The sequence below is a fragment of the Chelmon rostratus genome, chromosome 14 (assembly GCF_017976325.1).
Source record: "Chelmon rostratus isolate fCheRos1 chromosome 14, fCheRos1.pri, whole genome shotgun sequence".
NCBI lineage: Eukaryota > Metazoa > Chordata > Actinopteri > Chaetodontiformes > Chaetodontidae > Chelmon > Chelmon rostratus.
The window spans coordinates 15,074,860-15,091,590 of NC_055671.1; the positions used below are offsets into that span (position 1 = coordinate 15,074,860).

The 16,731-nt window shown below is 43.7% G+C and overlaps 1 protein-coding gene across 1 annotated transcript; it reads right to left on the minus strand.

Annotated features, from left to right (window-relative positions):
* Positions 1-430: 430 nt before the first annotated feature.
* LOC121617374 (clustered mitochondria protein homolog) lies at positions 431-14,823 on the minus strand. Its single transcript, XM_041952540.1, has 29 exons — positions 14,813-14,823; positions 12,068-13,554; positions 11,532-11,689; positions 11,268-11,439; positions 10,895-11,035; positions 10,692-10,795; positions 10,432-10,586; positions 8,961-9,086; positions 8,642-8,789; positions 8,405-8,497; positions 8,017-8,235; positions 7,572-7,747; positions 7,182-7,490; positions 6,936-7,066; positions 6,207-6,308; positions 6,015-6,115; positions 5,760-5,912; positions 5,527-5,589; positions 5,184-5,431; positions 4,995-5,079; positions 4,714-4,867; positions 2,760-2,899; positions 2,479-2,559; positions 2,249-2,374; positions 1,443-1,564; positions 1,162-1,255; positions 933-1,067; positions 773-846; positions 431-617 (listed from the first exon to the last, which is right to left on the minus strand). Exons 2-29 carry the CDS (start codon positions 13,509-13,511, stop codon positions 542-544), a joined length of 5,130 nt encoding a protein of 1,709 aa, XP_041808474.1. The 5' UTR covers positions 13,512-13,554; positions 14,813-14,823; the 3' UTR covers positions 431-541.
* Between the last annotated feature and the right edge of the window lie 1,908 nt (positions 14,824-16,731).

Genomic DNA, 16,731 nt, shown 5'->3' on the forward strand with positions numbered 1-16,731 from the left:
GATACAGACATGTCCCGAGAAGTTTTCATGGCACAAGTGTGAAACCAAGTGGACACACAGGGGATTGCAGGATGACAGCGCATCATTAAAAATCTAACATGGACTTCTAGTTCACTGTTGCTATATCAGTAGAAGTAGGCCTAAACATACTGTGCTTCTCCATTCATCTAGCAGTGGAATCTGTACAAATTTCATCATATGAAGAGTTTATGCATTTTTGCAACAAAAACTGTACACATTTGCCATGAAAGTTATAGCCTTCAGAGTTCACTCACGCATCCCATATATTTCAGCAAGAGCTATATCACGGCTTCATGGGGGCCTGCATTGCATACAGCTTGCTTCAATGTCCAGTCCTCCACAGGCAACAGCAGAATAAAGCCCTCCTCCAATAGGAGATGGCTGCACCTTTCTATTATTTGGATATAGTTGTTGTCCAAAGCAGGCTAACCTACTTAGCCACCAGCAATTTGCCATAGTAATTTATAGAAGAACACAGATGTTCTATTGAAACTGTCCACAGCCTTGTTCTCTGTAGCTCTCAAGTCTTTTTTTCCAGCTCTTCCAGCACAACCTTCCCTTGCAACTCATTCCTCAGGTCTGCAATTTCTTTTGCACTAGAAAGAAAAGACAGAATAAAGACAGTATGTGTGAGGAAATCATCATTGGCATTCACCCTTCATCACAATAATAATCAGATGAGATGAGCATTGCAACCACCACATTAGCAGTTGTTTTTTATTTCCTTCACTCGGGCTGTTTCACCGTTCACCTGAGGGGAATGAGAATGATTCCACATGTCAGGTTGAGCAGCTGAAGGATTGTGGGAAGGCTTGGTGTGGCAAACTAGAGAGAAACACAGGTGAGATAAAATATCACACAACCAGAACTGCTTGCGTGTATGTACCATGTTTTTACAAGAGTGTACAGACCTTTGGAGGTGGAATACAGGCACCAGGTGTGTTACTGTAGATCAGGTTGATGGCTTTCTGAAGGATCACAGCCTGCTGAGTGAGACTCTTCAGGTACTCCGAACTTTCCTTTGTCCTGTCATGGTCCTCACCAACCTTCGTGTGAGCAACAAAGAAGTGTCTCAGTTTCTGAGCCAATATCATAGACACAACACAAGTAAAGATGGTATTCCAGCATTTTAAAGCACACCTGGCTCGTAAATATTGAATAAGCCTCTTTCTCGTGTTGCAGAGCCGAGCGAAACTCTCCTTTACTCTCGTACACAGTGGCGAGCAGATGATGACTGCGCAGGGGATAGACATGGAGAGGCAGAGAGGTAAAGATAACCTTCATGTGAAGAGAATGACGGGAAGATTGCAGCAATCTTTACTTGAAGGCCTCAGATGTGCTGCGATCTGTGTTTTTTGTCTTTTTGTCAGCTTCTGAATAAGGCATAAGAAAACAGAGGAACATGATGATAACTGTCCTACCTGTGTGCGAGCTTCAGGGATGCGGCACCGTGGTATTTTGAGGTTGAAATTAAGGCATTCTGTAGGAAGTTCAGGGAGAGCTCATACTCCATCAGTCCATGAAGCACTAGACCAAGCATGCTCTAATGCAGCCGAGCACATCAGGGACAGAAACAACACTGAGATGTAATTTCACCATCTTGCACAAATCAAAGTGACTGTATGTAGAAGCCTTGCCTAAAGTGAGGTCAGGCTATCAAGTACCTTTTTTCAGGGGGTTCTGTGTTTTCTTATGATCTGTTGATCCTTCAGGTTACCTGTTTGCAGTTTCTCATTCCCTTATATACCTGAACTTTCTGTTTGTTTTGAGATTTTTCTGTCTTATTCCATCCTTTATTCTCCCTCTTTCTGTCATTGTATATCAGTAATTATGTTTTAAAATGGGATGCCTGTCATTATTTTTGTGTTGTTCAGTTTATGGCAGTGTACAGTTACCTGGAGGTTGTTCCTGTTATTTCTTCCTGCTATTGTATTTGTTAACACTTTATTTTGGATTTTTCTTGCTGTCTTAACTCACCAATAGAAAAATAGAAAGACAACATCTAAACTGATTTTTATGTAAAATAAAAATCAAATTTCAAATGCAAATTGCAAATTTCTCCTCGGAGATGAATAAAGTATCTATCTATCTATCTATCTATCTATCTATCTATCTATCTATCTATCTATCTATCTATCTATCTATCTATCTATCTATCTATCTATCTATCTATCTATCTATCTATCTATCTATCTAAAGTGGACAAACAGAAACTTGTGTCACTTACATCCAGCAGTGCGACTTGTGGATGGTCTTCTCCAATCACGAGCAGAGTGAGGTACCGAGCACGATACAGCAGCTGTAGGGAGGTCGAGAGCCGGCCTCCAGCAAAGCAGTACAGGGCCAGATGAGTCTAAATCACAGAGAGGAGGATACATATTATTATTATAGAGTTAGGTTAACATGTTATGGTCCAACAATCTGTGTGAGGATCGATGAGAAGGTAAAGGAACTCACATAGTCTTGTATGGTCTGTGGATGGTCTATACCTAGCACTCTCTCACTACTCATAACAGCCTTCTCCTGGTGGTTGAGGGCCTGTGAGACATGGGAAATGACAGGAACATAATGTTACAGGCGGTCATAAATGTTCATGTTTTTGTCTGTTTGTTTCAAAATGCACGGCAAAGGCTGTATGATATCATCTAACAAAACCTGAGACCTGGGCAATCACTCAGAAGTCTCTAACCAGGCCAGGTAAAAGGTCATGGTAGAAATGAATAACAATGCATATTTACATCTGCATATTCCCCCAAGATGTAGCTGAGCCGTCCCAGGAGTCGCAGGCACATGCACACATCCTCATGCAGGACCCCGCATACACTGCTGAACAGAGTCAGAGCCTGGCTAATCAATTCATAGCCATCTTTGAGAAGCCCTAAAAGCAAACACAAAACACTGATCATGAGCCTCGAAAGTACGATAATTAATAATGTGCTTTTCCTGTGAATCCAGGCGGGGAGTCTAATCCACTTAATGATTTGTTCGTTTGAATGACCCTAACCTTGGGTGTTCTGTGTGCACAAGAAGCATCCATTTGACAGGTTAAAGGTATACTCCGCCGGAATTTTTAGTTATTGTTTGTAACAAAGTGTTTTAAGCACTGTGTCCACTATTTTCGTAGCTTTCTCTCAAATGTGTGCTGGGTCTGGCACCTCCTGCATATTATACCTTTAAAAGATACCTGTATATTTTGAAGTACCTTAACACACCACTCACATATCCATATGTACATACATTGAAGGGGTTATTGATTGATGCCATAAAGAGGTCCCTATTTAAAGTGATTTCCATATAAGTGACAGAGGATAAAATCCACAGTCGCCGCACAAACTCTTTCAATGCACATCTAAGCATGACAGTATTGTTTGAGGACAGACTTGAAAAATGTGGACTTGATTAATAAAGTTTCTGATTGTGCTTAGTTCAAAGACACTGACAGTATCTAAGGGCATTACTTTTTAAGATGTTGCTCTTTTTTAAATCAGCTTTTTTTCTCATTGTTTCAAAATGGGAATAATACAATGTCCATCCAGCCAGGCCACCATGCTACCCTAAATGTCAACATAACGTTGTATTCAGGGACGGCTGGTATAAATGAGCTGTCAGGGCTAAGCCCTTCCAAGCTTACACAAAAAAGATAAGAACATTATTTTTTAAATAACTTACAACAGATTTATTTAAGTTTAGGTGAAACCAAAGGTAGCAACAGCTCCAATCAGTCAAAAGAAAAACATAGAACATGTCTAAATGGGCTTATTTTTTACAGCCCCAGCAGATACAGTCCGCTTTCATTCCTGTCATTCTTGTAAGTGACAGGTGTCATGTCACGCCCCAGTGATTGACTGATCAATTGGGCTAACTTCAGTCAGCCCACAGGCCGCTGACTTTTGACCAACAGCAGCGAGTTAACGCGGTGGTGCTGCTATCTGTGCCAGAGTTGGGAAGGAGGGAGAAAACGTTGAGCTGTGGCAAACACTTTTGAGGATGCTGACGGAGAACAACCTTCAGAGCACTTTTTCTGAGATTTTGAAATTAATACAAATAGCCATCACAACTCCGATGACATCGGCAGAGTCAGAGAGGCGTTTCAGTACGCTCAAGAGGATTAAATCGTTTCTCCGAATTATGATGGGGGAAAACAGATTGAATGCACTTGTCATACTTTCTATTGAGAGGGACTACATCCAAAAATTACCAGACTTCAATGACATGGTGATTAATCTGTTTGCATCTCAGAAAAGCTGTCGATGTTAGCTTCTTTTCAAATAAAGTAGGGCCTGTAGACCTGTTAAAGGACTGTGACATGTTGTTCTGAGGACATCTGTTGTACTGAAGGCGTCTTTAGCACTACATGTCACCAAACAGCTGTAATACAGTAAACAGTTGTAGCAGGCTATCTGTGGGAAGTCTTTGCAGTTGGAACAAGAATTGTAGTGCGTATCTGTGTGTGTGTGTGTGTGTGAGAGAGAGAGAGAGAGGGAGAAAGAGTGTTGATATAGAGCACTGAAAAAGTATAATGTGCCTGTAATTGATGTGCCTGTGGGTATCATAGGTGATGTTGCTTTTGCAGCTATGTTAACTATTTAATCGGTATTATGCATTTGATAGTCCACCCACCAAATTTCACCACCAGCCGTCACTGGTTGTATTTGATGCAGCTCTAAGCGTATTGGTGTCTGTGTCTCTCACCCTGCTGTACTGCCGCCTGGGCTTGTTGAACAAGCCGTGTGGCATCCGTTCCCGTGGGTTTGAGATGTTTGACCACAGGGAACATGTTGACGACATCTTCCTCACCAAACACTGGCCTGTGTCGAGACTCAAACGTGTACTCCCTCAGCTGCACCTGAACACAGAGAAAAGGAAGAAGGGCAGAATGGGAGCAATACGATTAAGCGGTATCGTAAGTAATGTGGATTCACTTAATTTCATAGGTGAATGTATTATGAAGGGAAACGTGGTAGATCTCTGACCTGGATGCCCGTCTTGATGGCAATCTCTCTCAGCAGGGAGATCCTCTGAAGGCCGTGCTGTTCTATTACTTCATCTAAACTTTCACTGAACACAGAGAGGGTGACAGTGTAAAATCCTGTTGCACATATCCAACAACAGACACACACACACACACACACACACACACACACACACACACACACACACACCTATCTATTGTGTAGTGGTAATAATCCCCAGCCTCAGTCCTGATCCTGCCCCACAGCTCACTGGGGGTCAGTCTGGCCCACGTGCTGTCTGTCAGCATGGCGACTCGACTCCCGTGGCTCCGTCGGCGGCGGCTCCTGCGACGAGAGAGTAGCTCATCTGAGCAGGAGTCCGGAAAACAGGAGGAGGAGCTCAGGAGGCAGTTTAGGAAGTGACTGACAGCAGCGGAGAACGCTGCAGGCTCCACTTTCTGGGAGAAGTTAAGATATCAGGTGATATTAGAAAAGTAATCCTGGATTGAAAAATGCATTTATTGTTCTATTTGTTATTATGTGAGCACTTCACCTGTAGATACGTCCTGAAGATGTGTTTCGCACTTCTAATGATGACTTCACTGACTGAGATTCTCTGTGAGGGACCATTTGAACAGTTATTTGATCAGGAAGACAGATCCTTCACCAGAAAAAGAATGTGATTCAAGTGGGAATGATATCCAAAAGTAACTCAAGAGCAAAACGTAGGCAGCTATGATGACTTTACATACACGTTTTGTGGTTAATGATAGCTGCAGTAGATACCTGTATGTGGCTGAGTCTCCCCCTCTCCTCCACCCTGTCCAGCTCCCTCAGCAGGGTGCCCAGGTAGCGTACGTTCACACCCCGCTGATGTAGCGCTGAGGTCAGAGTCTCTCCATCCATCGGCAGCGCTGTGTGGTCGAGACAGTCCCTCAGCTACCACACACACACACACACAGGAGCAGCATTACAACCATAGATATCATCTTGAACTTCACGCACATGATAGGCCTGAACATCATCGCTCCACAGACTCACCACTGCTGGAATCTGATTAGACAGAAGAAAAGCAGCTGCATCCCACAACAACAGTCTCTGCCTCTGAACCTCTTCAGCACACTCAGAGGAGAAACGAACACCTGCAGGGGAGGCAGGCAGTTCAGTCTTTTCATTAAAAAGCTTGTTATACATGACAGTGTGTGCGTGTGTGAGCATGTGTGAGTATAATACCTGGAGAGCAAACATCAGGATTGAAGCGGATGTCAAAGCAAGAGTCACTGGCGGATCCGACAGCCTTACAAGCGTTCAGAATCACATTTCTTCTCTGAAATTCTGCAAAAGTAAAATTTGAATGCATCATTAATTGACAAAGCACAATCAAACAATGTTCCTTGGTCATTAGTTAACTAATATTTGCATGTTTTGAGGGTGTATCTGTGAGTTAGCAGAATTATATAATCCTGATTAAATATTTGAGGGAAAGAAATCAGCATAAGGTCCTTTTAGTAGCTGTTCTGGTTTCTTATCATATCACATGATCACCATCAGCAGATGGAATTTGCCCATGTGTCGTGGAGTTGTAGCTGTTTCTTTTTCTGAGCACTTAGAGGACTTTTCATCCACGTTGGCTGAGGTCAAAGTTCACTCACAGCTACTAAATGGATCGTGTGCTGAGCCTGTTTTCTCAACTGTTTCCAAGCAGCATTTTAATGTTCTGGTAGGTAGAGATGGACCTGGTTTAATCTAAGACAATGGATCCCATTTTAAGATCTCAGTAGGTAAAATCTTAATTTGCACAGTGCATAGTAACCACAGCTGTCAGGTAAATGTAGTGGAGTAAAAGTATAAAGCAGCAGAAATGGACATTTTGTACCTTCTCACTATAATTTCTCTGTGCAATGACCAAATTTCTCCTAAGTTATCAATGGATTTGATAATTTTTCTTCTGGTCTTATTCACCCATGTCAGCACCGCCTTTGGCTGCCTCTCCAGTTCTCTCTTCTCTCTGCTCTTCACTCTGATTTGTGGCTTTATCCTGTTCTTCCAGTTGGATGAGCCCCTGGGACACCATCTTGACATAAAGTTCATACCTGCAACAGCAATCACAAGAGAAATCTGACACTTCATTTTCAAATCCTGCTGATTTAATAATTGCATGGGGGCTGCATTTGTGTGCAAAGGGGTTCCACATCTCCTCTTCCTCACCTGTGCTGAACGAAGGCCTCTATCAGCTCTGGTCTCAGGCTGGCCAGGCTGTGATGATGTCGCCGTGGATAACCAAGGCTCTGACACTCCTTCGGCACCTCCCTGCTCTCCTCTGTCTCTGAAAACTGGAAGTTAAGGTCGGGGGGGAAGGCCCAGAGGAGGTCCAAGATGTAGGGTCTTCCGTCGTTACCCAGGATGCCTTTGGTCTCGACGCCGGAACAAAGCTCCACTGGGCTGTTGTTGTGGTCGAGCACCTGGTGACGCTGGATTCTTAGCAGTTTACTGGTTTTATCCAGAAGCTCCAGAAACCTGGAACAATGTTGAGAAGATTAAACTAATTAATAATCTAAATACCTAAAATATAAGATTTAATGGGCTTTTTTGTGTTACCTGGGGTGTGTAAAAACAGTTTTTCCATAGTCATTGGAGCCATAGACGACACTCTGCTCCTGATTTTTCTCCAGTATCCCGGGAACAATCGTCTGAGCAATAACACGGATGCCACGATAATCCACCACAACCGTCCCAAGTGTGTGAAGCCCCTCTACGTCGACAGATGTATAGGCCTGGAGCGGACCAATAGAAATATCTTGTTGTGATGGCAAGAACATAAAGGGATTGAACTAGATATATTCAAATGAAAATAAGAAAAGTTGCCCATGCAACTGCAGGAAGGATTATTTTCTCTGTGTATATAGAATACTGACTTTCCCTTCAATAACCACGTGTACAGAAGCATTAAATTTAATACTGGCCCTTCTGGGACAAACATACTTTTAAATGGGACAGGTGAACACCTCACTACTCATACAGACACTGCTGTCAGGACCTCTACCTGTGCTCCCCTCAGGTCACAGCTGGCAGCAGCGTGAGCAGCAGCGTTGCCCCCTAGTGGGTGGTAGTGCTCAGCTATGTCGAAACCCAGGCTGAAGAAGAGATTGTTCCAGATGAACATCTGCATGTGTGGCACCTCCCCCGGGTTTAACGGCATGACGTTGCCGTCGATCACGGCTACAGCACCTCGTGTTGCAGCTTCAACAAAGTCGCTGTTGATCTGGATGGAGGGATTAAAATTTTAGTTGACACAGTTATTTCATTATAAAGCTGGACAGTACAAAGGATAAGACAGGGGTGGCTTTTCACTGCCTCAGGGAAGTCTGCTTTCTTAGCCATTCACCAGGCAGAGAATTGGAATGAAGACGCTAAGAAATCTGTGGTCTCACCTTGAATATGCTCCTCTCTCTGTGCAGGCGCTCCTGAAGGGAGGTCCTGGTGAGTTCCCTGCATCCCTGCAGCTCCTCGTTCCAATCCCGACTCTGTGGTCAGAAATATCAGCATCACCACGATCATCATCAATATCAGGTAGCCTCAGGTGCACCATGAAACCTTTGGGTTTGTGTGTATGTGCATGTGCATGCAACATTATATTTCTCTGCATTTCCAAATTTCATGTCTGCAACCTGCCCGGCTGTGTGCTCGTCCTGGCCCATGCGGCTGGTGTGAGTCTCCTCCGCTCGGACACAGTCGAGGGTGTGGTCTCCCTGACGAGCAGTCCAGGTGAACACCTGGAAAGGTGCTGCGATCCGCTCATAAGGGTGTTGCTGGACTCTGGTTCACAGCAAGTGACAGACATTGAAGTGGCATATATTAGTAAGATTAGAATGGGTTTGGAGATTTTCACTATTTCATGTTACTGTCTGACACACATACATAATAGAAATTTAGATGAGTGAAATTACTCTATTTCCAAAGTTTCCAACTGGATTGCAGTTTCCTCACCTTCTTCTCTGCAGGGCACTGAAGGTTTTCCTGAAAGCAGGGCTCACTTGACTCAGCAGCACGACAAGAGAGTGGCAAAGGATTTTGGGAACTGCAGGTTTAGGGTTGAAGTTAAAGGCAGTTGACCTGTAGCAGTCAGAGCATAACACAAGTGGAATCCAGGTCAATTTCTACTCACATGACTGTTGTTGGTTTACTGCTCTCTGGAAGAAATGCAATACTTGGAGGCAATTTATAATTAGAAAACAAAACTGAAAGCCTACAGTCATAGTGAGACTGTACTGTCTCTGTGAGACTGTACTTTGGCACAGGGGTGCCATGAGCTAAATATTAACATGCTCACAATGATAATGCTAACATGCCGATGGCACAAAGTACAGCTGAGCATTTCAGATGGCAATGTCATCAGTTCTGCAGATGTCGCGAGATCACACGATGTGAGACCATGAGGTGCGTTAGTCATAAACCAATGTATTGCACAAACTGCAACTTTGACCTGATGATGGTGCTACATCAGATGTTAAGGGGTCACCAAAGTGGTTACAATTAATCCTGTGTGGAGCATGAAAGTCTGTACCAAATTTCATTGCTATTGCGGGACAGAAAGAGACTGAACAAGCTGGTCAGGAGGGCCAGCTCTGTCCTGGACAGCCCACTGGACTATGTGGAGGAGGTGGGGGAGAGGAGGCTGTTGGCCAAGCTCACAGCCATCATGGACAACAGCTCTCACCCACTGCACCGGACTGTAGAGGAGCTGAGCAGCTCCTTCAGTGGACAACTGAGACACCCTCAGTGCAGGAAGGAGCGCTACCGCAGGTCATTCACTCCCACCGCTGTCAGACTGTACAACTCCAATGTATAGTTATTATGTGCAATAACCTCTGTTCCTCTCTGATTACAAACATCCAAATCCACTACTGCTGGGCAAACGACACTTAAAACTTTTACAGTTGTAATTTATTGCTCCGTTTGTTCTTATTTGCACCTTTATTGTTCTTGTCCTTGTGTGTTCTGAAGATCTTCTGTAAGAGTGAATTTCTCCATTGTGAGATCAATAAAGTCTTATCTTAATGTCAAGATCGGAAACATCATGTGGGAACCACAGCTGTCTGCACAGGATTTTGTATAAAATATTTCTCACAGTAGGTGAAAACTTTGATGTGCTCTTGGCGCCTGGAGAAAAGTAAGGGGATCATTTAAAGCCATTAAAACACCTCAACTGGGAACCATGAACATCTGAACAGACTGCTGCGCCAGTCCATTAAGATGTTGACATATGGGATAAATGAAAAATGTGACCTGCTGGTAGTGCTGGAGGAAGAAATAAAGGATCCCCAGAGTCATCAAGATTCATCCTTTGGGGATCATTAATGTCTGTACTTAATTTCATTATAATTCATTTTGGACAAAAGCAGTCGACTGACTGACCAACCCTCAATTTTCATAGTTTGGAAGTAAATCTCTCACTCACTGGTTGAGGTAGAAACCGCGTGTAGAGGATGTAATGTTGAGTTCTTTGTCCTCCATAGTCACGACATTGAGGTACATTAAATCCCCATGCATCTTCCTGTTTCCTGGAGGGGGGTTCCAGCTGCTCATGGTCAGAACCCGCAGGCACTGTAAAGGCTGCAATGACACTTCCATAAAATTCTGCCGTTGCTTCACCAAAGCTGAACACATGTTTCACTGAATGTTATATATTTAACCAAGTCATTAAAGCTGATCCCTCACCTTTCTGTCATCTCTGATGGGCTGCAGAGGAGTAAGTGGTCGGTCTTTACATCCGGGGAGGATGTATTCTGGAGGCTTGTAATCACCAGACTCCTTTTCACTATCTGAAGAGATCAATATGGAGGTGAAAAGGCTGAAGGATCACCAATAGAAATCCTCAGAAAACAGCCTGATGTGAGGAGGTAATGAAGAAACGATATTACCCTTGTCTCCTCTGGTGTAAAAGGAGAGGTAAGATAGAGAGCTGCAGTTCACTCCGTTGTATGCATCTGCAGGGTCAAGGCTCCTCAGAAGATCACGGACGTGTCTGAGGTGAAGACGAGCATCACGCACTGAGTAAGAATCTGCAACATAGACAGAAGAGATGCTTAGAAAGTGTTTAATTCAAGCTCACACAACGCTCAATGACGTGAGATGTTAAAAGAGAGATCCTCTGTCTGATGCCTGAAGAGGTTAATCACAGTTTGCATGAGAGGCCCATGTGAAGTTCTGGATGTGAGGCAGTAGGTGAAGTTCACACTTAATCATCAGAAAAAGACAAGCTGTGAAGAAGAAAGAAAAGGATGAGGCAGTTACCCTCCACCACCTTGATCAGCGCTCCATCTTGGATGCCCTGGATGGAGCTCAGCTCTGTGAGGCTGTCGAGCGTCGCGCCTCCCAGCTGGAGGGAGAAGCATGTGCGGTGGCAGGTGAGCTCGTGCTCCATCAGCACCTGGTGCAGCTCCACCACCAGCAGCTGGCCTGACACCTGAGAGTGGAGGAGAGACATCGAGTTCAAGATTCAGAAAGACATGATGTTGAAGTATCTTTGAGAAGATAATAACAGTCGTAGAGCAGAACCTGAAGCTCAAAACTTTCTGTTCCAGGAGGTTGGATTCTGACAGTAAAGCCGGTCTCTTGGAGATCCACTATGTCCCGGACGCTAAGTTGTTTGCTTCTGTCAACATCAGACTCCTGTGCAGGATCTTCCGCAGGGCTTTGTTCAATTTGACTCGGAGCTGTTGACAACAGAAGAGACAAACTAACTGAAGAGTGGCTGCGTGATAAGAAGGATAATTTTTCCCAGAATTTCAACTAAAAGGGAAATGGAACATGAACATTATTTAAATGCAGGATAATCAGATAATAATTAAAAGTGAACCAGAAAAAGTAAACTGGAAAAGGAAATGTTTACTGAAATGATAAATGGATATTATTCAATTAATAAATGAGATTATTAGAATAATTTGATTAAGAAAATTATGTAAATGCTTCAATTGTGTATAAGCTGCATGTCGAAGCTTTAGGAACATGTTTGAATGTCACAGCACGCAGACAAAAACTCACTCTACAGAGCAACTATGTAAAGATAAAGAGAGTCAAATAAAATCACACACCTTTGAAATGTGGTGCTGCCAGAAACAGCCTGTCAACTGAAAACAAAGTCATTTGCTTCATCTCAGCTCCTTCCTCCTCCTCCACCTGTGGCAGGGCTGTCTCCAACTCCAAAACATGCTGCAGACCAGTCTTATTGTCATCCTCTTCCCTCTTTGGTGGGTTTTCCTGAATAGGATCTGCATATGAATTGGACTGACCTGCTGTCTGATCTGTGTTTGATTTTGTGTGGACAACGTTACGGTCCTTTTCATTTGCATTCTGATCTGACGCCACAGTCGCCCATCCCGTCCGTCCGTCGTCCTGATCGCTCTGTTGCGTCAGGTCTGCGCGACACTCAGCAGTGAAGAAGTTCTCCACAACGCTGACACTGCATGTTGTCGGCTGAACGTTCTTCTGTGGGTCAACTGCAGCAATACTCCCATCCATGTTGTTTACGCTATGTTCAGTCAGCATCACTGAGCTGCTCTCTGACTCTTTGTTTTGTTCTTTGTCCTTCACGTTCTCCTTGGTGGGCAAAGTGTTGTTCTCAGTCCAGGCCTTCTGTTGCAACTTAAAGACCTTTTCTTCATCAGTGTTTAATTGCGCTATTAGCTCAATACTTTGCTCCCTTTGAAAGGTTTGCTTAGTTGACATGGCGGTCAGTTCTTCATGGCTGTGACTCTCTTTCAGTTCTTCCTGTTCTGCTTCTTTGTCTCTATCCTCAAAAACAGGTGTGCTTTTCTCTGCCAGTCTTTCCACCATCCCTGCCTCCTCTAACTCCACGTCTATGCCAGACCAGGTTCCAGGGTCAATTCTTGTCTCTTGTTTCTCTGATTTTTCCATTTCTGAGCATCTCTCTTGTGATGTTTGTGCAGCTGTTGGTGCCTCCACGAGCACATCTGCCTGTTTTAGTATTTCATTTCCTTCCCAAACATCCACAGCCATCTTGTTAGTCAAACCAGTATTTGTTAATGTGTGTACGTCTTTCTCCGCTGTCTCATTATAGTACAACAATATTTGTGCCTGAACTTCTGCTTGTGACTCCGTCTGAGTCTGCACCCCCATGCCAATCTGTGTCTCCACTTCGGTCTGTGTCTCCACCTCAGAATACCCCCTATTGCTCCTCTCCTGTCCTTCACCTCCCCGCTCATCCACCCTCACACCCTCCTCTTCCTCAGACACCAGCAGACACACCATCGGCTCCACCAGAGTCACGTCCCCTCCCAGGTTGCTGCTCAGGATGAGGTCAGGAAACAGGAAGTTCCCCGGTTCAAGGGTTGGATTTGTCACACCAGTGGAGACGGTTAACAGATCGTCCTCAAAGTCATCTGGCAGACTTGGAGACTCACATTCACTTTCCTCGCTGGAGAGCAGAGGGGATCTCTCCGGCTCACCCTGGGCCGGTGTGTCCGTACACTTTAAGTAATTTGACAGCGTGTGACAGCACTGGACTATGTTTCCCATGGTGCCTTTGTGCTCAAAACAGCAATGTGAGTGCGCAGGTGGCCTAAGGGAGAAAAATGTTTATACGGGTTCAGTGACAATAAAGAAGTAAGAGAAATTTAAAGGAAAACTACGGTTGATTACAAATGGGTTTTATCTTATGTTATGAGAACATTGCAAACGAAAAAGGCAACACCTGCACACACCAAGGAGGACCTGAGGAAGATCCAAGTGGGATTAGAACATTGTCATTGTTAAACTTTTGTGCTATGGACTAAATATGCAGGTGTTACCTATTTTCATTTACTGCTGCTTTCTGACAGCCTTGCACCTACCTGATGTGCATATTGCTGCTCTCCTTCGACTCTACAATGACATCGAAGTCATGTAAATTTTGTCTAATTAGCAACTGGTTCATTTAGAGGTGAAAGTGTACAGGAAGGATCCCTTATTTCACATGAAAGCCAAATATGGTAACAACTGCATGGTTGGTCAAAGCTAGACCGGGTGTGGAACTGTTAACTGTGCAAACTTTGCTTTCTCTTCCAAATAAATCTGACTGACCTGAAGGTTTGTTTACAACAGGATGTGTAGTAACAGATTACATGTAAGCAGGAGTACAGAATTAGATAAGATTAGATTGCATTTTTTTGTAATCTAGTTGATTACGGTAAGAATTACAAAAAATACTGTATACTTTGTTATTCAGGATCTGATTGCATTTCAAGGTAACTGGACCAACCCTGATTTAGAGCCTGTATGATCATCTGGCCACAGATGCTTGTTGTCCCTATCAGACCTATTTTTAGCATTGTGGCTGCATTTTTAGATCTCATTTGGTGAGTACATTATCAGAGCTGATGCTGCCAAACAAAACTCATAAAGAAATAAAATCAAAGATGTAACAGACTTTAAGATTTTTTCTGAACAGCAGCCCGAAATCTTGTTTTGCTGACCTCCTGTGGTTTAACTTCTCGTCTTGCTGCAGTGATGTGAAGTGCAGTCCAGGGAGTGGTCAGCACACTGTGACATCACTGTAACAGGTGCAATAGAGTCCACTTCTGACCACACCTAACCCACTGCTGGGGCCAGGCTAAGTTGAAACGGCCTAAACTTTCATTTGCTTTTCATCCTGGTGTTAAATAAGTCTTAAAATCTAAAATGCATGTTTGAATTAAACTGTTGAGCACAAACTGCGAAAGGCTTTGTCACTGTCACATGCGCATTTGTGTGGCGTGTGCCAATGCAAGCAGCTAAGAGCCTTAGACAACAGCTGATGACACAAAAGATTATGGGGTGTTCCTGCGCTGGTGTCACCTTACAGTGGAAAGGACTGGAAGACCTCAGAGACTAAATCCCATCAGATGAACTCTGGAGTGTTGTTGGACATGTGGGAATCCTGGAACACAGATGACAGGGAATGCTGGGTGATTTTAGAGTAAAGGACAGCTGCTAGTGTGCAAAAGACTTAAAATCAAAACAGAAAAATATCCAAAATAGACTCAATTTTAATGTCTTGAACCCTAACAAAGAGTTTTTCAAAGTAACACCCCTCATTCAAGCTCACGAGAGCACAAAAATGCAACGGAAAATGTTTGCATGTACCTCAAACAACAGAAGAATAAAACAACGTCAGTAACGCACTAGTAACCAATCTATGGGCCCTACCAGCCAGTGTAGAGAGAGGAAGAAACTGCCACTCTGTGTCATCTTCTCCAGACTCCTCTGCTGTTCATCCTGCTGAAATCAGAGAGCTGAGTTCTCCCGGCTTTCCTCCAGTGCAGGAGGCTCCCCCGTCCTTGCTGCGAAACCACGTTACACAAACTGTGTCAGTGCATGTGTGCGTCTGCCCTTCATGGGTGGAGAGGAGCTGTGAAAGAGCATGTAGGCCCTACACACACACGCACATTCACACACTTATAGTACCCATCCAAGTCCAGAAGAGGGCAACCTCTCTGCCGTTCATGATGTAACTTCCTGTGCTCATGCACTCTCTATCAACCTTGAATGTGAGCACGTGCAGGAGGTGTATAAATAGCAGCAGCAGGAGGTCTGGCACCTCTTCGCATCTTGGCATGACACAGCACAGCCCTCCCCGGACAGAGAGTCCCGAAACAAGCCTCCCGTTTTCTGTCTTTGCACACTTTCTGGCATGAGCTGGAACGCAGCCCTCTGGTTGCCATGGCAGCGCTGCAGAGAGACATTAACATGCTGAGCACGGTCTCCACGACAACTGTGGGAACACTGTAGAATGAGACGTTTGAGACGAGGTGCAAGGGTGCAACGCTACAGACTATTACATGTGGTAAAAACAGTAGTTTGGTATTAAAATAGTAACTGAATGACTCATCATCTCCTCATGATGTCAATAAATCAATTAAGAAATTTTAACCAAAATAAAGTAATTACTATAATAGCTAATTTAGTTTAATTTGATTTCATTTCATTTGTTCGCTGCATCATTTAAACTTTGAGTTTTCTTCTATTTAGATGACATCTGTTTGGCCTTAAAAACCAGACTGCTGGAAATGTGGGGATTCAGAGGATACATTACTCCATGATCTGTTCTCTGCTCTGTGGATCCAAGACTTTGGGGAACAAGTCCACAGTTGTATAAAGCAGATCACAAGCAATGACTTTGAATTCTTTCTCAGGTTATATATCCTGGGTGACCCATTTGCTGTGAAAATTTTGGAAAGGCAGAACTGATCCAAACTGCCACCATGGTGGGTAGACAAACTTTACTGAGGGGATGGAAAGAGACAATACTGGGAATGTTTCATAGAACTTACAATAATCACAATAATCTGTGTTTACCGACCACACTTTGTGCCTTTGGTGTGTATTTTAATATATAATATGGGTTTCATTATTTATTAATCTCTTTTCTTTTACTCATCATGATCATTCTTCTTTATATAGTGCTGAATTAGTTTACGTTCCTCAGAACTGTGCGGTACAAATTAAAAAATGCCAATAAACTTTGAATTATCAAAAAAAAAAAGTTCTTCAATTTTATGTTAATAGTTATATAAATTACAGCTCTGTCAGCTATTTGGCCTTGTGTGTATGTGTACTCACCTAATGTCTACATAATTCAGTGGGTTGCTATGGCATGTTGCAAAGAAATCTGTACAGCAGAAAAGATGCAGGTTGCTGAATTTCCGATGAAGGATGGCCAGACTGTGAGTCATCACAATCTTCCTGCACACCTCCTCAGAGTCCTCTGAACTCTCCACCC